At 46.3% G+C, this 27,113-nt stretch overlaps 1 protein-coding gene across 10 annotated transcripts in view; it reads left to right on the forward strand.

The window, feature by feature from the left end:
- The window catches only part of BCAS3 (BCAS3 microtubule associated cell migration factor), a 364,497-nt gene that overhangs the window by 331,619 nt on the left and 5,765 nt on the right, over positions 1–27,113 (forward strand). For 4 of the 10 annotated variants that reach the window (XM_063342644.1, XM_063342635.1, XM_063342633.1 and 1 more), the window contains 2 exons: positions 9,058–9,225; positions 15,955–16,020. The exons of 1 other annotated variant lie outside the window; for it this stretch is intronic. In XM_063342644.1, the coding sequence (XP_063198714.1) occupies positions 9,058–9,225; positions 15,955–16,020 (234 nt within the window). Of the gene's footprint in view, positions 1–9,057; positions 9,273–15,954; positions 16,021–27,113 lie in introns of all 10 variants that reach the window. 5 more of the 10 variants (XM_063342645.1, XM_063342646.1, XM_063342638.1 and 2 more) reach the window with 4 other exon arrangements.

Genomic DNA, 27,113 nt, shown 5'->3' on the forward strand with positions numbered 1-27,113 from the left:
CATTATCTCATAGTGAGGTAAGACAAATAAATTACAAGTTAGAGGCCCCGAGTGGGATTAGTGATGCACCTTAGGAAAATATTTTGGTTTCTGTTTATATGTCGGCTGGGTTGTGAAATGTTTCATCTGGAAAAGGTGATACGAGACCAGAGAAATATTTCCTCTTACAACGCAAAAAATATTTCGGTTTCATTCTTAACTGGTTGCTAATGATATAAACCAAATTTCACATGTCCGGAGCTTTGATGGCTGCTCGGCCGCTTTCCTACAGATTCTCTTCTGCGAACTTTCTCGTAGGCGATAAGAAACTGCCTCTTGATCTCCCCTTGTTTGTGAACATTTCTCTGTGTGCATATTACTGATAAAGAGCAAGTTACCTGCAGCCCAGCAGAAGTCTCTGTCTCCGTTGGACTCGCTCTGCTGAGCAGGAGGACGTTAAGGATGCTCGGGCAGGGTTTGGGCCACGTCCATCCCAGCTGTGCAGCTCCATCCAGGCGGGCCTGGCACAGGGAAACCTTCACCCCCCGCCTTTGCAGTGGGTTTTAGATAGGGTTTTCCCTACCATTCATCTGCAGAGGAACTGTACCCACGATGAACTTGGCCTTTTCCAAGCATTACACTCTCTGTTTCTATTACCAAGAGTCTCCTATTACAGTTTGAGTGATACATTAGTATATAGCACAGTTCCAATGTTTTTTCAACACTAAGATTTTTTTAATTCAAATGAAACAATCAGAATTAAATTCCTTGGCTCCGAACAGTTACCACTAATTCTCAAGGAATATGACAAATCCACACTTGTGTCTCAAAGCGTAACGTAAGATCTTAGTTATCTAGAAAACCCCGATGAGTTGTCAGATCTTTCCTTACTTGTGGGTAAATATGAGCCTTTTATAATCCGTTATGTGTTCTTTATATGTGTGTGTATATATATACACACACACGTGCATTTGCACATGCCACGAGATTGATAATAAGCAAGATAAATCTTGCTGTTTTCCTAAGGGAAGTAATATATTATTCGAGTCCCTCCAGTGGAATTGGCATATTTCTACCTCGCAAAGTGAGGTCACTAAGGGTATGCCTGCAAACCTCGCCCGCGGGGTTCAGAAAGGACTTGGCATATAAAGGAACAAGCAAATAAGCATCGTTATGTAGTGTCACAGAAATACCAGATGTGTCCTTCCTGCATCTTACGCAGCTTTTCCCGGTGAAGCCAATACGAAGGCTTCAGCGGCATAAAATCGCGGCTTTTATTCAGATGAGAAGTAAAACAAAATAAAGACTTCGTCTAAAAAAGCCCCCGCTGAGATTTAATGGAATTCATTGTGTGTTTAAATTTCCCAGGCATTGTTGAAGGTCTCAATAATCATCTTGTTGTAAGCTTAACTAAGTCATAGATCTTCAGAGAGTGGGAAATTTTACTAGGAGGAAAAAAAGTTACTGGATTTTCTAATTTTAACCAGGACTGAGAATTATAAGTATGTGAATACCACAGGAAAACACTTCCAACTTTGCGAAAACTAAAAAGTGCTGAAGATCTTTTGTGAATCCTTTTTAAATGAAATTTCCAGACTTGGAGCTTGAAAGAGCATCAGGTGAAGTTTTTCTGCTGTGCAGAATCATACCTGGTAACGCGCAGCCTCCCCGCCTGCCCCGGCTTGTGCGGAGCTCTCTGCTCTTCAGGACACTCTACTTTATGTCAGGATTAAATGTAAAGAAATGTTAATCTCTAAGGGGGCTTGGAGCTGATCATAGCATTCCTGATTTTTTCCAGGCGTTCTGATTTTGCAAAGCTGTAAAGAGTTAAAATATGCAAGAATCTTGCTGTTCAAGGCGGGGGGAAGCTTTTTTTTTCTTGGAAATTAATTTTATTACAAAGGGGTATTTTGTTTTTAGAATTGTAATGGCATCCAGTTATACTGTAGTTTCCATCTCTCTTTGCTTTTAGACTGCTAAATAAATTGCATCCAGTATTGCAAAAATACACTCATCGTGTTTTTCAGTGCGCTGTGTTCCTCGGGCTGTCGATGAGTTGCCCCTTCCCCATCGGTGCCCGCAAGAGCAAGGCCCCTGCTTTACTCTTTACAGCAAGGCGACGAAGTCCTGTGCTTCTGGTACTGCAAAACCGCGGCATAAATTCCCCCAGTGACACCAAACGCAGATATAATTTTTTTTGGCGTTTTATCTTTTAAGTCCTGCTTTGGACGGATGTCACATGCTGCCTCCGATTTTTAAACCATGCCGTCTCTCTCCCGTGTCCTTTTGCTAACCTCCGCGCCTCTGGGGAAGCCAGGAGCTCGGCCAGGGCTGCAGGAGCCCTCGGCGATGCTCGGGGGGCTCTGGGGGGCTTCCGTCAGCTTTCCCCGTCCTGGGGCTCAGCATCGGTGCTGCGGCGACACTCGGGTCCCTCGTTTGGTGGCCAGGTGTATTACCGGCGGGCTGGTGTGAAACTGCAGTTGGGACGGCATGGAATGGAGTCGCGGGGAGCATTCGAGGCAAAGGCAGGGTTTAATAAATACACTTAATCATTTATGTTTTGACCTTAACCCAGACTCAGACACAGAAAGCGGAGAGTTGAAAACATACTTTGTCAAGGCTCCTTTGGCTGCTGGAGTGGTAAAACAGGGCAGCCTTGCTCTGAGGAAAGGCAGATCCTTCAGAAAGGAGAGTAAAAGGTCAGAACTAATCCAAAAGGACAAGCAGTGTATGTCTGTGTGTATATTGGGTTTCACATATGAAATCCAGTCATGATAAATCTGATGGCTTTAGAAACATCTACTTTGATTAATGAAAACATAGTTCCCATAGACCATGGGTTTCATACTTCAAAGTTCTCCTGGATTTAGGACCTTAGGTTTTGCTTATTCATATAACATGCAGGAAACTATTTTTAAATGAATAAGGGAGTTTAAAAAAAAAAAAAAAAAAAGGCAAACGTTTCAACATCGGTGGTACAGATAGACTGGATAATAAGGAGCAAAATTAACAAACAACAGACATTTTATTATGCGTTTTACAATAATGTTTACATTCTTTCTTCTATATTTGTTTTTCCTTGAAAAGATTTATGTATTTATAAAAATATCTCACTGCTCCAGCTCTGAAAATTGCAGCCTCTCTCCCATTTGAAAGGCTTCAGGATGGCTGCGATGGCTGGCCGTGTTCCTAATCATCTGAAACGCTTCTCCTGAGCCCACGGTTAACCCCTTGTGCGGGGCTGGAGGAGACAGTGCTTGTCGGGGCGGTGAGGAGGAGGAGGAGGGTGAGATGATCCCTGAGGACCTGCCGAGGTTGTACCACAGCATCACTATGATCCTGAACATTGCCATCCATCGCTTTGGCCGGTGTCCTGAGCTGGGACAGGTCCTGACCTGTGGCCACTGCCATGTTGGACGTGGGCAACGTCCCGCCCGACCATCCGCCTTCGTCCCCGCTGGGCATGGGGGCTCCCGGGGCCACCCCGCTGCCAGGCTCGCTCCTCCCGGCAGCTGCATGCTTGCTTAAAACTCGTTTAGAAATAAAGACAGAGGAATAAACGGTATTTTTGCTTACGAGTCTGTAGCGCGCTGAGGAGGGACGCAGGAACCTCTCAGTCTCGCTCAGCCAAAAGTTCAAAGGGATTTGAAAGTGTTCGTTGCCTGTGGGACTGGGCACCCCGACTGAAGTCTCCATTAATTAAATGCACTCACAGGATACAGAGCTGGTGAGTAATGTCCTGTTTATAGCAGAACTGCGAGCGATTCTGGAAAAAAAAGAAACTCCGTGGGAGGGAAGATGACAGGGAAATAGAGTTCCTCGCAAAAGGCTGTAGCTCCTGCCATCGTTTCCAAGGGCAGTAATTAACACTCACACCTTGATTCAGCAGCCGTGCGCGGGGTGAGTTGTTGCAGAGTCTGTCACACCTCAGTTGATGTGCACGGGAGAGGATCAGCAGCACGTGGGCACGCATTCAAAAGTCAGATTTGGGGCAGGTCAGGGAGATGCCGCTTCCTCCACACTTAAATAAGGCATTTTCACAGGTATTCTTTTTTTTTTTTTCCCCAAAAAAAAAATTGTTCAAGTACTGAAAGCTGCTGCTCTTTGGCATTCCCCCCAGAGTGGCAAAGTTATGGCATGGAAGTGAGTTGGCAAACCCTGTAGGAAAGTTCAGCCATTAATATTTAAACGTGGTATGTTACAATTTGACTCACTCCTTTGGGCAAGGAGTTTCCATGCGCTGGTTCCTCACGGGCCCGTGGGATTCTTGCTGCTGGCCGAGGCTGTTCCGGGCGGCTCTGGCGCGCTCACGCTGTGGTTCCCGGTGCCAAGTGGATCGGGACTCCCTTCAAAGCCCATTCCTGCTTCGGAAGGGGCCAGAGAAGGTGCTGGGCAGCCCCTCCTCTCCCTCCCAGACCATCGTGGTCGCACCCCAGGGTCTGGGCGTCCCCGGGGGTCAAACCCCTACCCCTTTCATGAGAAGGATGCATCTTTTATCGGTTAAAATTGGCAGGTCATTTCCTCTCCTATTTACTCTGTTATTTTTGCTCACACGTATGTTGCAATATGCAAGGTGAGGCTCAAAACTGTCAAGCTCTTTAATAGAACCATTACTGTATTTTTGGAGAACGTACTCTTTTTGATTTACTGTTCCTTAGAAGACAGGAAATGGAGCTACTTGATTTCATATTTTAAACAAAGCCGTCCAGAGGTTTAATGAAAAAAATTTCCCCTGGCTTTCGAATTAAAGGGCTATGGTGAAAGATTTAGCTTAGCTATTTTGACTTAGAAAAATAACACACTAGAAGCATTAAAATATTTTGTAAAAATACTTTTTACTACTTGATTTTTCAGAGAAGAAAATAAGCTCCTCTGGTTTTCTTGGTCTTGGTCGGTAGGGCTAACTGTGAAATGAAAGGATGTTTCCAAGGTTTGGGATTTTTTTTTTTTTTTCCTTCTGTAGAATTTATTTTCCTTTTATAATAAAAGCCTTGAAACAATTGCAATGCAAAAGACAAATCCTGTGCTTCTAAGCAAGGTGATTTGGTATGAGTAGTAACAGAAGCCTTTGCCATTAATAAAATGCGAGAAACATTAAGCAGAAAGACGGGGGGCCTGATTCTGCTCCGTCCAGCAGCGGCGTCCAGTGAGTAAAGTTCTTGTTGGGAGGCAATTGTCAGTGGAAAAGCAGAAGTGGGAGATGGGTATCAGGAGAAAATTAAAGTTCTAATAGGAAAATCTTGCATGTGGAGCAGAATTAGCGTGGAGTGTTTGGGGCAGTGTAAAGCTAAACACTCTGGAACCGCAAAACAAAGCGCTTTCAACCTAGGTGTTCAAGCCAAGGTTCCGGCTTGTTCCATTTGGTTCGCTTCGGGGTTGTTTTTTATTTGTAGTGCAGGGGATCTGGGATGGTGCTTGGGCATCGAACAAAGGAGGCTGATGGTCTTAATTTCCACCCAGTTTCGTCTTCAGTAAATAAGGGGAGAAGTAAACATTCCACTAGCTTGAAGGCACCACGCGATAGGATGAAATATTGACACAATTTTAAGTCAGTGGGATTTTTTTCAGTGATTTAGTGAGCTTTCACCAGGATTTCACTAGTAATTGCTTGGCTAATATAATACCTAATTTGCTTCTCTCTTGAGTTGTTTCTAAATGAATTGCGCCTCATAGGTGGAACCTGTTCCACCATCAAAGCTGTACCGGGGCTGGGGGGGAGAAGAAAAGCTGGGCTTCGCGCGTCGAGCTCTGATGTTGGCGGCTGTCGGTAGGGTTTCAGCGGTTTGTCAGTAAAGGCGCGGGGTGACGCCTGCCTTCTCTCAACCCTTGGGTAATCCCTTGAATCAGCGGGAGCTTTCCCAGCCGCACTGGTTCTGCAGTTACGTTCTGGCTGCGGGTTTTGGGGGATTTGGAGAGCAGGACACTCCACTGAGGTTTATTTGTAAACTTCTCTCTGGCCGACGATGGGGAATTCGATACGTTATCAACCGAGATACTGGGATTGAAAAGGGGAGAGCAAGGCAGCCAGAAAGAGATTACAATTTAATAAATAGCAGAGATATGGTTAGCTGCTATCAGTGTGAGTTTAATGCCGTTAGCTCGTGTGCCGTTGGTAACGGTGTACGTAGGGGCAAAGCACCCAAAAGCTCCTGGGGAGCGACCGGCCCATCTGCCATTTCACGCGCTTCACAGAAGAATTTTCCAAGGTGAAAAAATACCCAGGACTTAATTCTGCCTCCAAAAAAATTCTTTTACTTTGATACATCTGTTGTCTGCTGATACGATGGCAAGAAGAAAAGGAAGGTTCGTGACAATCGGTCTTGTTTTTCCTGAAACGGCTTTGTTTCACATCAAAGCGGGACAGAGCCAGGGCTTTATGGTAGGAGAGGACCTGCCTGTTCAAGCAAGATCCTATTTTCTACCCTCACCGAGTAACCTTGGTCGTGCATCTGCGCGTTCAGCTTTACGTGGAACCCATTTCATCAGTGTGCGTATTGAAATAAGGAGGAATTCGTGGACTCCACTGCTCGGCCGAGCAGATGGCGGCGCCCGGACCTCCGCTGCCCCGTTACTCACAGGCAGGACGATCGCCCGCGGGGTGCAGCGGTGGTCGGTGAATCATGGCTGGATGCCTGGGTGTGAATCATATTGCCAGATGTGAACTCCTAACGTGGAAAAGGAGCGAAAAGGGAGGAAAGATAAAACCAGAGCTTCACCAGCCTCGCAGTTTTTTCCCAAGAAAACTTTGTGTGCAGTTAATCCCTCTAACCTGCATTTACATTAACACTTGCAACCTCACACGTTGCTGCTAAGAAGTTTTGGCAGCTCTTGGCCCTGATTGCAGGGGTAACGCTGCACTTGTCTCCTTTGCTCTCACTCAAGTATCTCAGGAGCCAGAGCCCGGCGCTCTATGAAGTTTCTCCCTGTACACGCATGCAGGCATCTTGGCAGAGCTTCAAAAGCCATTTGCCTTATTATTCATATGTCTGCTTATAGGAGCAGAAATGCTCCCATTTCTCACTTTCGGAATAAGAGCAGACACTAGTAAAGAAGAGATTTCTCATCTCTGGCACAACCCTGCAACCCTGTGGGAGCTCATCATCTCCCCGCTGCCACCCTGGGGTTTCGGGATGCAGATTTAAAAGCCCCCCCGGTAGGTCTCAGGTACGTGAAGAGCCCCATCGAAAACAACTGAAGTGGCTGGGGTCTCAGAGTCTCTGCAGAGTGGGGGTCTCGTGGTCGTGTGAAACTCCAGAGGGACGAATTGAAAAAAAGAAGCTTCAAAAAGAGATCAAATTTTGCTTTTCCTCCTGCAGTTAGGGGAGCTGACAACATGGAAATGTTGCAGAGACTTAAACATCGTCGAAATTACTTCGCCTCCTCGCTGCATTTTCTCAAATAAGCTTCAAGAACCCTTGCTTTAAAACAAATTAGTAGACTGAAGTAACCTTATAAATCCAAAGACCCATTAAAAAGTTGAAATATTTGGTCATTCCTTCTCTCAGTTTAAACTGGGATTCATCCAGAGTTCAAGTGCATGTATCACATAAGAGCCACGGTCCCATTTTGTAGAGGTCCCTTTTAGCGTTGATGGTTTTCTAGTGCCAGGAATCTACTCTGCAGCCAGGCAGAGAGATAAATCAAAGTTGTGTGCGCCGATGAAATTCAGGAGCCAGAAGTCACCATTGCAGCCCATATAAATCCCTGAATGCCAGCCCTGGTGCTTTTGTCCATGCCATTAGAGTTCAAAATTATCTGCCCCTCTTTGCTGATGTATGGATTAACCGGCTGCCCGAGTGTTTACTAACGGTTATCACCCGGTACTTTGGACGTTATCAGAGGAAGGGACGCCTGCCGCGGGGCTTGGTCTCTCACCCTTTCTATTACCACCTGTCAGTGGCAGGGAGTGTGCTGTGAAGCTGTACAGTCACAGACTACAAGTGTAGATAGTTTCTGACGGCTGATCAAAGGGGAAAACCAAAGGCCTGATAACAAGGACGTGTTTCATGTACTTTTAACTTTGAGAAACATTGGCATTTGCATTTTTTCCCCTCGGTAGGCTGGCAGAAACCAGGCACAATAAATGCTGCATATTCAGTTACCTAATAGTTGAGTAAATGGTATGTGCTTGAAGCAACAAAGCGTAACTGTAATCTTGTTCCAAGTGGGAATGATTTAAGTAAGCCTTCGCAGAAGACTTGCTGTATAATAAAGTAGAATAATTTTAATTTGTACTTTGAAGTGATCTTGAATTCAGAATCTAATCTTTGCATTCAGCAGAACATCACACGCTGTTGTGAATGAGGTAATAACTGCAAGTTAAGGAATTATTTTAAGTATCTTTTGTAGGTACGTGCGCTCCGTCACAATAGCCGGCATCTTCGGTAAAGCGCTGCTGGGGAAAGAGTCTCTGTTAGCTCAGGTTTGACTGAAAATTTCACAGTGCAGGAACAGAGAAAATCCACAGATATCCCAGACTGAAAGAAGGGCTCGCTTTTTTCCTTCTGTAGACTTCCTTCAAGCGCAAGGCAGAAAGCAAGCTGTCCTGTCCTCGTCAGCGCATCGCACTGTTGCACTTTTCTGCTCAAGAGCAAAAAAGGGATTTTATGTAAAATTTGTGCCCATTAGCAAAGACAAAATGACTCGACTGTTTCCATTGTCTGAGATGAGCAGGGGGAAGGGCTCAACAGCAGCCCGGTGAAGACAAATCAACTTTCAAAATAATTTCTCATTGTCTAACATGTGCTTAATAACATACAAACAGTTTTTTAACGTTTAACATGTCATTTACCTCAGTGTCATTATGCTGATTTCCTGACTCTCACTAGTGTGAGACCACAAATGGGTCTGTATTTTTAATTTAGCCTTTTTGCTTGCAGCTCCTTGGTCGAAGCTGTTCAGTACGTAGGGCTGTGCATGCTCCTGCTGTGCTGTTAACACCCACATTTTAACTAACGTGCTAAAATTAGCTTTTCAGGAACTCAAAACGCAGGGCCTTCTTTCTTTCTTTCCAATGCATATGTATGGAAGTGGCTTGGTCCCAGGGTCTCCCAAACATCTGCCTGTTGTTTGTTGAAGGTGCCTTCGACCGGAGCGTGACCTTGCTGGAGGTGTGTGGGAGCTGGCCCGAGAACTTCGGTCTCCGCCACATGTCTTCCATGGAGCACACTGAAGAGGGCCTTCGGGAGCGCCTGGCCGACGCGATGTGCGAATCTCCCAGCAGGGACATAGTGGGATCAGGAACAGGTACAAAGAAGAGGTGTGATCAGAGATCACGTACATCTCACCCAATGGTGATTTTTATTTTTCTTTTTTAAGTTTTGCTTTTCCTTTTCTCTGTACGCTACCTCTCTTAATTAATTAACTTTTACGGGGATCTCACTTAGTGCAAGAGAAGTCGTTTGTATGAAAGAAGATAGCGGTAGACCATCTGAGAAGCCTAAAGTAACTTGAAGCACAGTACTGGGGCCTGAGGCTTCCTTACCTACAGCTGTGACGGGGGCTCTCCTCCCTCCCCTGCCAACTCAGGAGCATCCCGGTCTCTGTGCACATCGCTGCCCTTGCCCACCCTGCTCCAAACAATGTCATAATCACACTCATCCTCATTTTGTGTCCTGAATAGAGCCACTGCGAAGCGCTGGTTCTGTAATCCAAATTAATCCATCTTCATCGGTGTCCATTATATTGATAAATTATATCATCTGTTTAAGTAAATGGAATGGCACGTCAGAGATTATGCTGCTCAGAAGGGGCCCGGTGGTAGGAGATGCTTAGAAATGTTAAAGCGCAATTATTGCGGGTTTATTGTCTCCATTAATTTTCACTAGTTTTAAAAAACGCCCTCTAGTAAAAGGACTAAGCACATCTTTAATCCATGCACCATTTGTGTTGTGACCAGCGCCTAATAGTAACGGTGGCATCTAACATCAGCTGCCAGCTTGCTTGTCACTCTTCTGGAAACTCGCCTGGGAAGGAAAAGGAGGACAAGCTCTAGCAGAAACATCTGGGTGTGCCAACCCACGGACATTACAGAAGGGCTGCATAGAGCAGAAGCTGCCTCTTCCCTCTGCTGTTGCCCTCATGTATTGTTCGTCCCCCTGCTTTGCAGGTGGGGGTCGTTACTGAACACGTAACCCACGGCAGGTCACCAAACTGCTGCCACCTCCCACTGTCTGGAGGAGGAGGCTGTAAAGAAGCAGAATTTAAGCCCTTGTATGTAGCTACAGATAGCAATAACCAAGCTGTTGAGTGGTGCAGAAGCACCCTTCGTAGCCCAACTTGGCACCTGTCGAACTGCCTTTCCTCCATCTTGAAAACGATAGAGTCAAGGGATGGTTTAAGATTTGCTATTAACAGAAAGAGTTGGTCGAACACTTAGCATAGGTCTCAGGTACAGATCTGGTGCAAATTCTCACCAGGTTGTTGCCTTGGATGAGACACTTCACGTGTCCATGACTCCAGTGCTCCATCGCTGCAATGAGGATAGAGACGCCTCACATTGCTGGTGTGTAGTTTAGTCAACTCATGTCTGTAAAGGGCTGAGAAAGTGGAAAAACAGGCTGTGAAAGTGGACAAAGGCACATATTTCATCACTTACTGACCCATACTGTGATCAGAGTGAACTTCGGGATGGTATCCACTTCCGATAACGGGTCAGCTCCCCTCGGGCTGTGTACGTTAGGGGAAAGGTGAGGGGAATACCTTCTCTGAAAGCTGGAGCCATGTAGACATGTCCAGTTAAGGTGACTGACTGCCCCAGAGGCTTGACGTTATACTATATTGTAAACTGAGAACTTTGTCAGAGGCAGAGGTGTATATTTTCCTTCCATTTTCACCAACCCCAGCTGATAGCAGTGGGTGCCAACTTCTTCGGCATAAGATTAGGCTCACAGTACTGCAGGTGTAAAGACGGTTTATAGACGTAAAACTGTTTACAGAGGTGCCATCACTGAGCTAAAATTCATCCAAAGAGATTTCTCCCAGCTTTTACTCCAGACACATAAATCTTCATAATGAGTGTAAGAGAGATGCCATCTCAAAGCAGCAAATGTAAGTGGCAGTAGTGATGAACACGAGCACTGACCCAACTCACCCCATCCCACTACCCTCCTCTCGCTGTCGTTACGCTCTGTGTTTTCCTGCCTGTCGTGGGATTCTCCCTACCACTAACATACTTTATTCTCAGGATTTGGGCATGTGGTGACTCAGTGTGGCGGAGAAAACCTAGTGATAAGGCTGTGAACTCCCGTGCCCTTTCCACTTCCATCCCCTAACGGCTCTTGAGCTCTTCTTACCAGATGGCTATAAAAAGTTCTCTCCTGCTCAGCCGGTACCTGGAAAACCGCACTTGCCCAGGGAGGCTACGCCACGCGTGGCTGCCAGCCGTGCGGCAGGCTGTGGAGCACGGTAAAGTGCTCCCATCTGTCTGCTGGTTAATAAATGGGGAAAGGTAATTTTGGAGGTACCTTATCCTTGCTTCAAAGAAGAGGTGTCTCCGTTGGCCCATAACAAGTACAATCGTTTTCACTTCCCCAAAAACCACTTACATCTTAACAAACCGAGGCTGAACTGAATTATCTTCGAAATACGTTCAGTTTTCTTCCTTGGGTTCTCTGCTGCCCACTCAGCTCAATAGAGTGATATCAAGGAGTTCAGCAAAGAAGGGCGCTGTAAATTGGCTTGTTGGTAGTTGATTTAGATATCGGTACTGCTTCCAAAGGCAGCGTTTATATTTCTTCATTGGACTAAAAATTATGGAAGTTATAAACCTCTTTCTAATAATCCTAAAATTACTTATTTTAACTTGTGCATGCCTTTATGTTATGCCTTTAGCCCCTCTTTGTGCTGCTTGGATTCTCCTTAGTCCTTAAATACGTTTTATAGAGATTTAATGAAACTTGCAAAATCTTATTCAAACTGAAACATGAATTAATGAAAATTTCTAACTCTTGAGTGTGAAGATATGTGCATGTGCGGTGCTTGGGTCCGCGGCATGGACAAAGACAAAATGGGCGGTAGGGTGGCCAGTGAGACTTTATCAAGCGCTCAACTGGTCCTGACATGCACTTAATGGCAAGAGATAAATAGATTCTTTTAATGCCTTAACTGTTAGGACATAGCTGACACGTAGATTTATATAGTAATCAGGGCTGATATGCTGCCATAGTGCGGAGGAAACGCGTGCTCGTGGTACACACACCACTTTGGGGAGCAGATATTGGCAGTGTCTTTCTTTCTTCCCTACCTCGACGCATTGCCAAGCAGGGCTAGCAGCTGGGTCGGTGGTCCTGGCTACTGGCAGAGGCAGAAATGACCCAAAGATTGGTTATACAGGCAACATCAAACTGGAGGATGCAAAAAAACCCCCACGAAGAATAATCTGGCATTTGCAAGGAAGAGGAACTAGATGGCCCGATGGGTCTTTTCCATCTCTGAGTCCAGCTGGTTGCCAAGGGCTGTCGGACAGTGGATGGGAGAAGAACCAGGTCTGGAAAATGACCCCCCAAAAATCTACTTTCCTTGTGACCTAAATGATAACTGCAGTCATCCAGCTAGTTGACTTGATTGGGAAACCAGCTTTTCTCCTTGTTATCCAATTATCCAGACGACCCATGTCTATCTTAAGTGGAGTCTGCTGTACATAAGCTGTCAGCCGAGATACACATTTAATTCCAAAGAAGGCGTAAATTGGCAAAGATGCAAAAAGATGTTTTTGCTGTTTCAGTTTCTGTCAAACTCTCACTGAAAAAAAAAAAAAAGGAGGTCTACTCACAAAATGTTAGTGGTCAGTGACCTCTTTTGCTTGCAAAGCTTTGTGTTCAAGCAGCTACAATATTTACATTTGCAGTGTAGTTTCTGAGTATGTGCTGGAGCTTCACATTGTACTCTCAACAAAAAAAAGAAAAGAAAAACTAGTATGTGATTTATGAAACTGTGCTTCCAGGAGACAAATCTCTCTGACAATATTCCACTCAAACTGGACACGCAGAAATTGCCAGCCCAGGCTGGAAATCTTTCCCTCCAAAAATACTGTAATCAGTACATCTTCTTATTTATGTATTCCTTCAAAAAGTACACTTTTTAAGCTTTCACGTTCATTTTGGACATTTCTAGGCATAATATTGAAAATTAGTCTATAGTAGGGGACCAAGCCTTTATGGTGTGAGCGACAGGATGTTTTCTGAAACGTACGTGTGGAAGACTGTTCCTGTTGCTCTGCCCTGGTTGTGTTCCATGGGATTTAAGCATGCTGAAGCCCAGGAGATGGATCCCCCTTGTGCTCCCTGCCTGTCCCCCCCAGGCTGAGGGCAGCATCCGTAGCCGTGATGCTGATGTGGGTTCCTCCAGCGGAGCTGTAGCGTGGTCTGTGCATCCCAGAGACCCAGTCTCTCCACTTAAGAGGTAGGCTGGCCTGAAAGAAAACCAGTGGGTCTGTCTGTCAGTCCCACGAAGGAGTTACCAGCTCCAGGAGGGCAGCGGTGACCATCAAACGGTGCGGCTCTGCAGCACCAGGGTGAGAGGTTCAGCTGGATGTTAAATCTGGGCACGGCTTCAGGCCTGGCTTTTACGTGATTTACCAGATCAAAACCCGTTCTCTACATTTTCTCGGGTTTATTACTATAAAGCATGGAGCACAGCGACAGAAGGGTAGATTTACTCTTTATCAGACTCACGCAACAGACAGGTTTCCAAGGGAAAATTGTCAATATATAAAATAAAGAAGTATTCATCCCTGCTCAGGTTACTTTGTCAATACGGCAAACTTCCTTTAGTGACAGATGTGCTGCTGCCGCTGTCAGACCCCTGATTTTTCTGCCAGAAAGTGCCGCTGGAGCACGGGCAGCTGTGGAGATGCAGGTCGGGGCTTACTGCGCTCGCAGCGCGCCATTCCAGTCCGTGCCCAGCTGCTGCGTCTCCTCTCTTACAATTTGTTTGGCTGCCTGAATGTTGTACTTATATCTGATTTATTTTGACAAAGCGTACCCAAATTCACATTGCTGCAGCGTTTTACAAGTGGTGGAACTGTTCTGTGGAGGCACAAGAGTAGAATTGCTTTTTGTGGGCATGTAGCCTTTTTTTTTTAATTCAGCATGAAATCCAGTGCCCTGTGATGGCTCAGTTTACACTGCAGTTTATGGAGCTAAACAACCTTTTTCTCCATCTGTCCTGTCTCAGGAATACATACGAATTTGCAGTAAGAGCCTATATTAAGAACTGTAGAGCAACCTCCAAATTTTGCATCTCAGAACTAGTGTTACAGGTCTGAACAGGGAAGCATGCGAGTGGTCATCTCATCAACAGCACGGTCAATACAACCTGCAAGGTTTGAAGAATTTAAAGTAAGGTGTTTAAAGCCCAATATAAAGTTACAGTGAAGAGAAAAAAAAAAAAAAAAAAAAGATATGGTTCATTTTCTTCCAAAAACTCCTGCGAAACTCCAAGTCTTGTCAGCTACCACCTGCGGAAAGCCAGTGGCAGAGCACCCTGCACCTGGCCCTCGGAAGAAACCTCCTGGATTCCTTCCAAAGTTCACGAACAAACTCATAATGCAATGAAGGAAGCTCATATGTTTGAAGCAAACTCTTTAACCTGATTAATGGGATGTAAGTAAGTGGAGCTAATTAAACGTGCTGTTAGGGAATAGCCCATATGGAACGCCGGGCTGGGCGCTCAGGGCGGTCGGGACCCTGGTCCCCAGCTGAAGTTGTGAGGTTACACTGTCCTGAGCCTAGCTGGGGTCTGGACACCCTTGAGCTTTGCAGGGGAATGTTTTTGAATTTTTTCTATGAAATCTGTGGTTTGGAGAAGTGAAGTCACACGCTTTCCGGTGTGTCTGGCTGCAGCGGGAAGCGAGCTCTGCTGCCCTCTGCTCCCGGGCAAGGAGCATCCTCCCTGGGGCTTTCCAAAAGAGAAGATGTCTGTGGCCACAAGCTGTGTTCAGAGATGAGCGACCACCATAGATGTACCTGTACATTTAGTTTCAGGAATAGGATTAGCCCTGCATAGAGTCAGAGCTTTGACTGGTACCTTTCCATCCCTCCTTCCTACTTTCCTTCTTCTTCCTTTTAATTTTTCCAAGACAATTTTTCCCTTCTGCCTCCTCAGTTGGTCTTAATCCTAACTTGGACATGGGATATAGGAACACAGGAACACACAACCACTGATTTTCCCTCTGAAGAGCGTTTCTGCAAAGAGATTTCTGCATAGGTTCAACGCAAAATCAGCTTGGGCAGCAGACACCCTGGCGTATCAGATAACGCTGATGCTAAAAGCAGCCTTTGAACTTTCAGAATATTCGTCCCAGGGTCAGAGATTAAATTACCCCCCTCAAATAAGTCTAAGAGCTCAACGCAGTTCTTCCTACAGAAGGTTCATTTGGAGTAAGACTCTTTTAAAAGAAACGAAAATTCAGGGCTCTTTAGGAGCCACCATTTTTGAAGTGCTGGATGATGTGAAGAGCAGCGTTTGCATCGCACACATTTTAACGTTGTTCTATTAATTATTTCTTACGTGCAACACGCAACAGCAGCGCAGCTGCCCTGTGCAGGACATCAGGCACTTCGGCGTGGGCTTCTCGTCCTCCCCTGCCCGTGCCACTGTCCCTGGAGCAGGGCCAGGGCCAACAAGGGCATCTTTAACTTCCCCAGCTCTTCAAATCCGGCTTGCCACCAGCCCCGGGAGTTTTTTAGTGGAATTTCTTCCAGGTCTACATTATTTAAGGGGGTGGGGGGGAAAGAATGCTGATACCACAAATATTTCTGGTGTGAATTTATGTTCATTGCTGGTTGTAGAAAAAGTCTGCTGATGTTTCTAGAGGGAGCGCTGAGACCAGAGACAGCTCTGAGTTTCTGCCATTCGATACCAAGTTGATCAACTGCATTTACTTATTATCAATTGCGGTGTGGGGAGATTCCTTTTCTTTTTCTTATTATTAAATCAAGGCATTTTTAAAGAAATATTTTATTTTTGATACAGACACAGCCGGTGAAGTAGCAGTAAAAAACATCACCACAAAGAGGCACATGGCTTTGAAATGTTTTGGTATGTAACATAACTGTATTGTTATCAGGTCTTAACTTTTGCACAAAGAATATTTCTCCTTGTTCTAACAGCAAACCCTCTGTCAGCTTTCAAAGGGTTACATACGTAACGTGTTCGTAGGGGAACAAAACAAAAAATATCTAAGTGTCTCAGATCGTTTCGCAAATAACATTGTTCTGTTTCTCTCCTTAGACGAACAAGAGTTTCTTTGATTTTTTTTTTTTTAAGTCAAATTTAGGATTCTGCTGTTCAGAGCAGAGAGGTCACAAGGCCCTAATGTATTTAGCATTGACTGCCCTCTCTTGTAGTGCGTCTATTAGTCAGTAATTTGATTTGTACCTATTCATTTGCAGTCCCTGCAGGAGCTCTGAGCTGGCCCCAAGTATAATTGGTGCTGTCTCTATTTTTACATCATTAGATTAGCCCCGACTCCTGGCCACTTGTTGTCTGCGCTTGTCTGTCCATTTATACAACCTAATGTAACACAAAATTCATTACTGATCACATTACTTTCAACTCTGAAGCCAGCTTTGTGATAAACATTTTGTTAACCCTTTCTTGCCAGCACACAGACCTGGGGGATAAATGCACTTTCCCTTTGCAGAAAAATCAATATCATAATAAAACAAAGTGCAGTCACATTTCTAGATTTGTCATTCCTGCTGGAGAAAGAAATGGGGAGAAACATATACGAGATGACTAACTGATGTCTGCATCCAGGCAGCTCAGGCTGCTGTATATGAAATGAGCTCAGCGGTGTCCTTTCTACTAGAATATAAAGAAGTGACACGAGATAGGGCCAGCACTCAATTTAAAACTTAATTTCTTACTCATTGTTCTGCAAGTGTTTTAGCTCTCCTGTGCAGGCTGTAATCGGGTTATGACATTATTGGAACTGGACATTTTTCTTCCAGTGCTTTGTCTCAAAGTAGTTAACAGAGAAACAATTCCCTTTCTCCTTAGAGATTTGTTATTGCGTTGGGTTTTGTTTTGGTTCGCTTTGGTTTGTGGTTTTTCTTTCTAATGATTAAGCAAATTAATTTTCCTGCTGCGATACTCCAGTATTTCACAGGAAAATGTAAAGCTCTGTTCTGCCCAGCTTGGCTTTGCTCACATTTGACTGTTTTGCTGAGTACCTCCTAAAGCATTAAGCTTTTTGCATCGCTGAGGCTTCTGCTATTGATTTCAAGGAGAACGAGAGGAAAGCCACGGTAGGTATTCGTTTGGGCCTGATTCTGCAAAGGGCTGAGCATCCCTACAGCTCTCCTTGCAGCACCATGCCCATGAGGTGACGCTTGCTGTTCAAAGAAATATATTTTGGTGCACGCAAAAGCTGTTGATTTTTAACAGTTTTCTAAATTCATCTTCTGTTTGTACAGCTTGGCTCGGAAGTCTGTTATTTTGGGTTTTCTAAATATTTAGAAACATTTCTCAGTGTTTATTAAATCTTCCCTTTAAAAGTCCGAGTTCTGAAGCCTGCCCCACACCGAGCGGTCCCGCGCTGAGCGGGGTGCAGGCGACTAGGAGGCTACAGGATTTTTCCATCTCTGTTCCCATAATTACCCTCTTATTCCTTTTGCATGGTATTTTTTGTAAGATACGGCTTAGGGCAAGCATATCTCTCTTAGTAAGTCTAAGAGCCCTCGTCTCCCAGCATTTGAACCAGGACTGGTATTTTTACAGCTGTTTTGTGAGCCAAAACTCATTGCAGCTGCTGAGGTGGTGGCAGAATAAAGACAAGACAGTTCCTTTCCCTCCTCCCCAGCCCCAGAGAGCCTTTCGGTGTTTTGCTGATTTTTACAGGAGCAATTTTAGGTGTGTGCAGCGCTGGCCGGCGCTTGCTCCTCAAGCCTGGCTTGGTTGGGGGAAGGCAGGAGGCTGGGCTCCGCTCTGCTGCTGCTGCCTTTGTGCCCCTCGGTCTCTGCTCCAGCTTTGCCGTCCGAGCACCGGGGAGGTCAGCGCGCCCTGAAATCCCCGTACAGCCTTAGGTGACTCCTGTCACCCTCACGTTAAGGACAAGCCGCAGCTCGGGTCACGGCGCAGGGCGCGCCGTGGGCTCAGTGGCAGAAGGTGCGTGGCCACCCGGACCACGTGCCACCACCCCGAGGTCTGTGGGGCTGACGCGGTGCTCCCGTCTCTGCTCACCCCCGTAGTGCGGATCTCCCGTGCCTACCGGCATTAACTCTTTGAAAGTTTGAGCCTTCCTTTATCTTAAAATAACGCACGGCCAACTTGACGGCTCCCCTTCCTGCCCACACAGAGCTTTAGCATCACGCTGGTGCCAAGGGCATCTGCCGTCCCCTGGGTTGTGAAAGGGCCATGGCCCAAGTCATCGCAGAGCTCTCCCAGATGGTGCGTTGCCCTCACCGGGGGAGGCGGGAGAGGGGGCTGTAGGATGGAAACCCATTTATGCAATAAATTGTTAAGCAGTTGAACTGTTAAATGAACACTTCTGATTAGAGGGAGGGACGATGAAGTATGAGTCACCAAACAGCAAAATACGCATTAACACAGGAAAAACCCCAGCAATAAACAGAAGGTCAAAAGCTAAAACAATTAAAACGTTCCAGTGCGAGCCAACCCTCTGGCCCTGCAGCTTCCAGCCCTCTCAGCCGCGGAGGCCCCGCTTCCACCACGGGATCTGCTCCTCATGCTTCGGCATCAGGAGCCACAAGTCCTTTGAGGGACTCCCAAAGTGCCACCACCGCCAGCCCCAAGGGTCTTCTCCCACCCGTTCGGATGCCGTATCATTTCCTATCATCGTACCGTAGTCTGCAGCCCTGCCATCATCTCATCACTCCCGTGCGTTTCTCTAACAGAATATCAGATAAATAGTAACCTGATTTTTCCGATAATCTAGCCATGCTATCCGTGCTGGAGTCCAAGAATATCAGGGCTCGGGGCCGTATCCTTGCTTAACAGCGATGTTGTTCGCTATCTGATGCTCGTGGCATGTCTAGTGGAGATGGTCGGGCAGAAAGCGGGACGGGGGGAGAGAGGGCAAGGGGAAAAGGAGAAGAAAACAACCCACAGGGAGTTCTGGCTGGGGAAGGATCTCCCTGGTGGATGGGGAAGGAGACTCCCTGGAGCGTGTCCCCTGGGACCGGGTCTGGTGGCTGTCCCTGGAGGAAGCAGCATTGTGGCCGGGTCCACGGCAATGCTGGGAATGGTTAGTTCTCTTTGAGGTATATATTCTGATTTGTGGTATGGAAAGATTAGCTTTCCTTCCATTCCTAGCCTGCTGTCTCCCCGCCATGGATAATATATAAAACAGTAGACTTTTATTCATTAACATTTATGGGAAAATGTTAATATTAAACTGTAAGTGAAAAGCCCTATCTTATTGAATTCTTCTGCTGTGTTATTGGGAGCCTAATTACATTTTGCATTTAAATAAAAACCAGATGACGTTCAGGACGGTCAGGCAAGCATTCTGTAAGTGAGAATTTATCTTGCGATCTGGGTAAACAATGTCTCATCATTTAACAGTTATTATAAATAATGGGTTTTTAAGCACTTTGCTGGGAGTTCATATTGGCTCCACGCGGGTTGCACTAAGGGAGAGAGAATTTCAGTGACATCTTCCAGGCATCCGGTGAGGAGGAATCATATCCTGAGCTCACTTCTCAAGCTGCAGCGGTTTTCATTCTCCTCTGTTTATTATTGCTCAATATTGTGTGCACAGTCGGCTGACAAAAAAAAGAAAAAAAAAAAAAACAACCTAAGAGTAAGAAAAGTGACAAATCGGTTGGAGAAACCATCTATGCTGCTGCTCCGTCAGAAGCAGAGGGTGTTCGGGAGCTCTGTGGAGGCTCACACAAGTGGTTGAAACCTCCAAAGGTTTCAAGTCTTTCTGTAAAAACGAGCTGCGTAAAAGTCGCGTCTTCACAAAGAATGAAAAAGGTGCTGAGGCAACACGTAAAGACAAAAAGATAAGAGACTGGCCGCTTTTTTCCGTGTTTCTGTTGGTGCCCCCTTACATTACATCACTGCTAATTACATGCTTGGTAATGCATGAGTAAAACTTCTAAAAAATGTAAATAGCTTTTTTCCCCACTTCGGTTGTTTATATTCTGCGCTTCGTTCTTGTCGCTTCAGACGAGGTGGCGGTGCTTTTGTTGCTCGCTGGCTTTTAGTCTTTGCTCCGTGTTCCTCGGGCATCAGCCAGAGCCTCTGAGATTTCTCCAAGGTGTTTCCCATCCCAGACAGGGAGCAGCTTCCCCGCGGGCTGTCCCGCAGCCTGGGGAGGGAGGAATTCCTTTGCCGTGCAGACAGAAATAGCTGCTAAGGGGATGAATTTTTTAAGGAACCATTCTCTCTCTCGTGAAAAGATAGAGAATTTGGGAGTGCCTGATGCTGGCTGGTGGCGTGTCACCTCCTGACACGCCAGGAAACCACCCTCCCTGTAAAAGGGCTGTTCCAGGACGTAAACTGTTTACTGCCTTTTCCTATGGGAGGCATTTTATCCCATTTTCCAAGAAGACCCCCGCAGCGAAAATACCATCTTTTTTTTATTTATTTATTTTTGGTATTTATTTGTTATTTCCTTGGTCAGTGACTTTTCTCAGTATCTGCCCAACGCATGAACTCTGTGTTTACATCAAAAGCTGATGGTGTTGTGAAAGACAAAGGGTCAGTATCACTTCTCCGACTGTTTCCAAAGCTGTTTTTCTGGGAAGGCCGCAGGCAGGAAGGTGCCAGCAGGGCCAGCAGCCGGGACCTGCCCCATTCCCTCCGCTCTGGCTCGGTGGCATGGCACAGGAGCGAGGAGACGGGGATGGCGAGCGCCTGCAGAACCGGGTCGAGGTGAGCAGGTCGGAGATGGTGGTGGTTCCCTAATCGGCTACAGACAGCAGCGTGCCAGGGGACCCCGAAGCAGTGCCGTGCGGAGGGATGCTCGCGTGTGTTGCTACTCTCATTTTCTCCTAGGGCAGAGCAACAGCATTCCCATGGACGGCATCTCCCGTCTGTTCCCAAGATCACCACGCACAAGCCTCGCTGAGCAGCTGTTCCCATCACTGAGGCCAGGCTGTCAGGTGGAAATGACGTTTGGAGGCGTTAATCAAAAGACAAATTAACCTAGCAGCCTTCCTCCCTCATCTGCAGCCACGGAGGTAGCAGTGGGTAAATGACTCGTATGGGGACAGATCCCTAACCTGAAATCCAGGCGTGATTTTTTGCCTTTACTCAGGGCTACTTTTATCCCCACCCTTTAAAAAAAGATCTTTGGATGATATTGTGCCAGTATTGTGCCATTTCTTTGGTTTATCTTTTGGAAATGTGGCCTGTCGCCCATCAAAATGTGAGTGGGAAGCCTGCAAAAGAAGACAACACGAAGAGCAGGTAGTTCTATTAACTCCGCTGCCAGATGCCCAAGTACAAGGCAGAATCTGCACAGATTGAGATGATTTAAATTGCCTTTTATGTGGGATGTGGCCAGAGGAATGCCTTGGTTTGCCATTAGGTCTTTTAGATTTCACACAAGAGTTATCCTCCACCACGCGCTCGTCCACAGGCTGCAGCTCATTCACACGTTTGACAGTGCTTGTAAGAGCGTAACTAAAAAGGCAAAGTATATTAGAATCAATACTTGGAATAGTTTTTAAAATATGACTTTTAACAAGTGAAAACGTCCAGTTGAGTATTTTTCAGCTGCCTTCTGGTTTCATGAGAACGAAAGCAAAGTGCTGTGCTGAACTCCATTAACAAAGGGCCGAATTAAGCTTCGGATGTCATTTTTATCAAGGCCCTTTCATATTTATGTCTGACATCAGAATTTGGAGCTATATAAATAAGACAGAGTGTATTAAGAGCCTCAAGCAATCCTGCAAGAGAGCGAGCCCACAAGGTTGGCCTGTTGTTTTTCCAGGCTCGGTTAATACTCAGTCGAGGTAGAGACGTGATTTTAAGAGTCCTACTGCGAGCTTTGAGTGCTTTGTAAAATTAGGTCTGTGTTTAGAAAATTGGTCTGCTTGAAGCAGCGATGTCAACGTAATCTTTGAAATAATTGCCTCAATAGACGCAGTAAGTTGCGTTTGGAACTGGGATTATTTGGATGGGTTTGGAGTTCCTCAGCGACACTAAAACCCGGGCTGGGGAAATGAAAGGAGGAGACCTCTGCTCCTTAGATCTCCACCTGAGCTTTTCAGATCCGAGAGCCTTGAACCGTTTAGATGAGCAGACAAGGCTGCGTCTGCGGTGACATCATTTTGTGAGCTTCAACAAAACTCTTCTGATTTGGACCAGCTGAGCATCTGTTCCCCCAAAACTTTTAACTTTTCCTTTGAATCAAACCCAAATTCCAGTCCGGTCTAGCTTCCTCCTCGGCATCAATCTGCACCCGAGAGACAGCCCAGAGCCTCTCAGTAGCTTTCCTCGCTCGCCCGAAAAGGCCACTTCATGTCAGAAGTCCTAGAAGTTGTGCCAGAATTACTTTGCTTTGTAATATTATACTTTTAAAATGAACTCGGCAATACGTTTGTGTCAGAAGCACATAATGCACATATGCGGGGTGCACACAGAGGCCCAGAGCACAGAAGTTGTCCTCCTCCAGGGCTGCCTTGTCTTCCTAACGGAGGGTTATTAAGGAGGCCCAAGAACCAAGATAGCACCACAAGAGGGGAAAAAAATAGGTCTTGGCGGCGTGAGAGAAACTGCTGAGATTTGGCGGGCTCAGGCATGTCTGAAATCCCCCAGTCAGCGTATCGGCGAGGGGCTGCCCAGACCCTGAAGGAATTGCTGGTTTTGTATTTTTGACCTTTTTCCTTACCCAGCATTTTTGCTGGGACTGTCGGGCTGAGCCCAGGGCAGGAGGAGGGACCCCCAGCCCTCCCCGAGCATGCCGGGTCATCGCCCTGGTGCGCGGTGGCTTTGCTGCAGCCACCTTTGAGACAGGGTCCCCTCCCCACCATCTCCAGTGGCTCCAGCTCTGGTGGGAAGGGGGATGCTTAGATCCATGCGTTGGGTCCAAACCCGCTCAGGACAGAAGTGTGATGGGTTCAGGAATAGGAGCATCACCTCCAAAGCTTCTGAGCAAGATCCAAAGGGTCTGGAGGGCGTAGGACATGGAGCTGGTAGGTGTCGTGAACACGCAGATGACATTGAATTTGTGTTTTCCTTTGTGGAGTCGGAGGCTGACAGAGGGGTCACTGTTGAGCAATCCAAGGCACTCCCATAACCCTGGGAATGAGAGACCAAACCCAGGAATTTTAATACAGTGTTTTCTCTGCAAATGCTTTTGGTCTGATATACACAGATGTGCTGCTTGCGTAACTGAAGATACAAGATAATTCTGCCTAAATACGTTGAAAAACTTGTGTACGCCCTGGTTTGCGCAGGAAAGCATATCTTACATATAAGGTGCGTTATTATAGGATTTATAATAGCAACAGACTGAAACTTTCAAGATGGGGTAGGAGGGAATTCCTTTAAACCTAAACAACCATATCTGCAGATTCATTTTAAAAACTCTTTGAGAAATCTTAGACAAGGAGTTGTAGGCTTCCATGATGCGGATGGGCTACAGAAATTGTTTTCTGTAAGCATTGGACTGTTCTAGCTTTTGAAATTTCACATACTGACTAAAATCAGCAGCTCATCCTTCTGAAGTGCCATTTATGTAGGAAAACATCCTAAACCTCTTTACAAAAATATACAGCTCTAGGAAACTTGAGATTATTTTTTAAAAGCACTGCAGTCATTGTGAAAGTGCCTATTATGAAGAATATTCTCCCTCTAAATGCTAGTCCTTTATCTCGTGCACTTTTAACCTTCCATAAAATGCTCAGAGTCAAGCCTGGCAAGATGCCAAAGTCTTGGGCCTTCTACTCCATGGACTCGAGTCATGTGCAGCTTTTTGGGTTCTCTTTTTAAAGGAAAAAAACAAGCTGCTTGCTTTTTTTTTTCTTTTGGTAGGCAAAATTCTTTAGAAGTTCATGCATGAAAATGTTTTGTCCGTATCTCAACAATCTCTTCGTGCCTGAAGTAAACCCAGCCATTTATGTAAGTTCCGATGTCCTCCCCATTTCGTAAGTGTTAGTTGTTTGGCGTCTTCGCCTTGAAATAAGGCACCAGAAATGAACTGTGCGGTCTCAGGGGGGCTCTGATGTTCAGAAGGCTCAGTCTTCGTTCCCCTGGTTATCTCCTGCCTCCTCTACCTCCTCATCTCCTTGCTAGATCCTGCCACCTTTTTTCCAACATGCCAGGTTTCATCTCCAAGTGCATGGCGTTAACCAACTCTACGTGGATTCAGCATTAGAGTTATTGTAAGGTAGTTTGACAGTAACTAATATTTTACATAGGCCACTGAATTCTGATTTCAGAGAAGTTGTTCCGGCAGCGTTCGCCAGTCTTTTTTACCTTGCAAATTTAATGTAGGTGCTATTTGCGGTGTCTCAGCATCTTTCAGGTTGCAGCAGGATGAAAGGGTTTTTAAGAGGGGAATTGATTTGGAATGTTCAAATGCCGGAGTGTTACATTTCCTCTTTTGAATGGAGTTTAAAATCTCTTTTCTTGAACTGCTGGTTTAAAAAAAAAAAAAAAAGGGAAAAAGAAACATTTCTTAGGAGCAGGTCTATTAGGGCCACCCAGAGCATCACAGGAGATGAGTCCCTGCAGCTGCGGGAGAACTGGTTTAATTGATTTTTAAACGTTATCATAATCATACAAACTTGTAAACATTATAGTAATATATAAAGCTGGGAACCAATTTTCCGTCTGTGCTCCCTTTGGGAAGGAGCAATGTAAAAATACGTTTGCCCTGAAATTTCTTTTCAGCCACCTCAAGTGAAAAGGAGCTCGGAAAATTAAGAGCTTTAATGAGTACTTGGTGCTTTCATTTCGCTACAGTTTAATATTAGCGATTTTTGCTTATCTGAATACCCAAAAGCGGGGTGTCCCTGGGGGTGCCCCCCTGCCCTGGCCGGCGGCAGGTCCCTGCGCGGGGCTGGAGCCAACTCCACAGGTCCTCGCCTCCGAGCAGCCGCTGAGGGCGGTGGAGATGGATTATAATTAGAGCTCCCTCGTTAGCATAATTGCATTTTGTCAAAAAGAAAAAAAAAAAGGGGAATACCCAAGAAAAACCTACAACCGCAGTAATGCAATTCCCAAGCCTTTGCGTCAGGGGCAGTGTTTCTGTGTCCCGCTTCGGTTGACAACTTCGCACCGACTTCCGAGCCCTTTTCTGCCCCGCGCTGCGGCATGCCCAGCCCCAGCAGCGGCAGCGGCTCCCGTGGGGACCGGGTTGTGATGTCCATAGTAAAATGGTCGTGCAGAAATAGAGCCAAAAAGTGTCCAGCTGAGTTTGGGATGTTGTCTAAACACTGCAGGATGGAGAGCGTGCGTGTCGGCATAGAGGGGAGCGGAAGCCGCACGTCGGGGGCCGGTGCGAGCTCCTCCGTGGGAGCACGTCCCGCTCCCTTCGGCGGCAATCAGTAAAATAAAAATGTTTAACTAATCCATTCACTGGGGAGCGTTGTGTAAATTACAAACAGTTTAAGAGATCCTCAAGACTTCCATTGTGTTAATACAAATTGCCTTTTAGTGTTTGCTTTATATGGGATCCTTTTGAATGAGAATCCAGATGGCAGAAGCTACATAATTATTATTCATTACAGTTAATAAGTAACACTCGGAAGCCCCAGTCAGCTCTGCGAGTTCCCCGTGATGGGCATTGTGCAGATATAAGGGTAAAAAAACACTCCTCGCTGCAGAATATTTTAGGATTTCGGTTAAAGACGAGGAGGTGTGAAGGGCCCTTAGGTTTGTCCGCCTGGGAGCGCAGAGCGGGCTGTCATTCCGAGAGCTCTGTCTGCAGGGAGTCGCCTCGCTTCTCCTCCGAACAAAGGGAATCATCTTTGATTTTAAAACGAAACTCTAATTTTGGCCTTTGGGCTGTTCGCTCAAAAACTGCTGGTGGCCGCGGAGAGGTGGGTTTTGTAAGCAGCACCTTGTTTCTCTCGCCCGCCGCTGGAGAACGCCCGCCTGGCATCCTGGTTCCGGGGAAGGGGCCGAGTACGTTCCCGCGCCCGCAGCCCCCTGGGCGCCCAGCGGAGCCCAAAAAGTTCCCCGAAACAATCGCCGTGAATGACAGAAATGAAATCGAGGAGATTCAAGCCCTGCTGGCCATTACCCCGCTTCCTGCATTCCTACTTGTTAATTGTCTAATTCCTAACGAGTCTTCAGGCGTCTGATGGACTTTCTGATGCGTGCTCACTCCGACGCTTCCTTCCCTCCCCTCCCCGGCCTCATCCCTCGCCGGAGACCTTGTTCCTTTAAAAATGCCATCCTTAAAAATCAGAAATACTCAGCCCAGCAAAAGGAAAAGGGAACTTGACATTAGTTGAGCTTGAAAGGCTTGGTGCTGTGAAAAGTGACTGACGTGTGAAAAGAGGCTACAATTAGTTCTTTCCCCGAGCACTCTCCCATTCAGTCCAGGGTCACTCCTTCAGCGAGCTGCGGCTTTGAGGGTAATGTGTTGTGACAGTTTGAGATGATGAAGAATAATTCTTGTATTCAGAGTTGCTGCCGCTTCCCCGCTGCCCTGACACATCAGGCTGCTGTCATTGTATCATTTATCCCGGCTGCGGCTCCGCCGGGCTGCGCGGGAGCCCGGGCGGCCCTCGGTAGGTAAGAGGAAAGGGTCAGCTCTTCCAGCAAATGATTTCGGGAGGATATTTTGAAACTGTGCTTAACAGGGGAAAGCAAACAGAGAGAAAGGAAAAACCATTAGGAGAAATAATGCGCTGGAGATGAGATTTTTTTGAGTAGACATAAAGGAGATACCACGGCTTCAAGTGGACCACTACAGAGAGAGCACGAATAAGAAAGGCAGCATAATTTATGAGTGTTCCGGGCAAAAGAGGGCTATATAGATTTTCTTCAGGCATTGAATTAATGCGCCATATAAAACGGTTTCACATTTAAGCTTGGCAGGGCTTTGTACCTTTCTAGATTTGATGGGGTCCTTCGACAGTTCCTGGAGCTTTCTGGAACCGAGGGTGCAGCCACCTCGCTGGAGGGGGGATGGCACTGCTCCCCGGGGCATGAGGACCCCGGGCTGTCCCAAGAGCAGTTCCTCCTCCTCCTCTTCCTCC

Source organism: Chroicocephalus ridibundus, chromosome 7 (assembly GCF_963924245.1).
Source record: "Chroicocephalus ridibundus chromosome 7, bChrRid1.1, whole genome shotgun sequence".
NCBI lineage: Eukaryota > Metazoa > Chordata > Aves > Charadriiformes > Laridae > Chroicocephalus > Chroicocephalus ridibundus.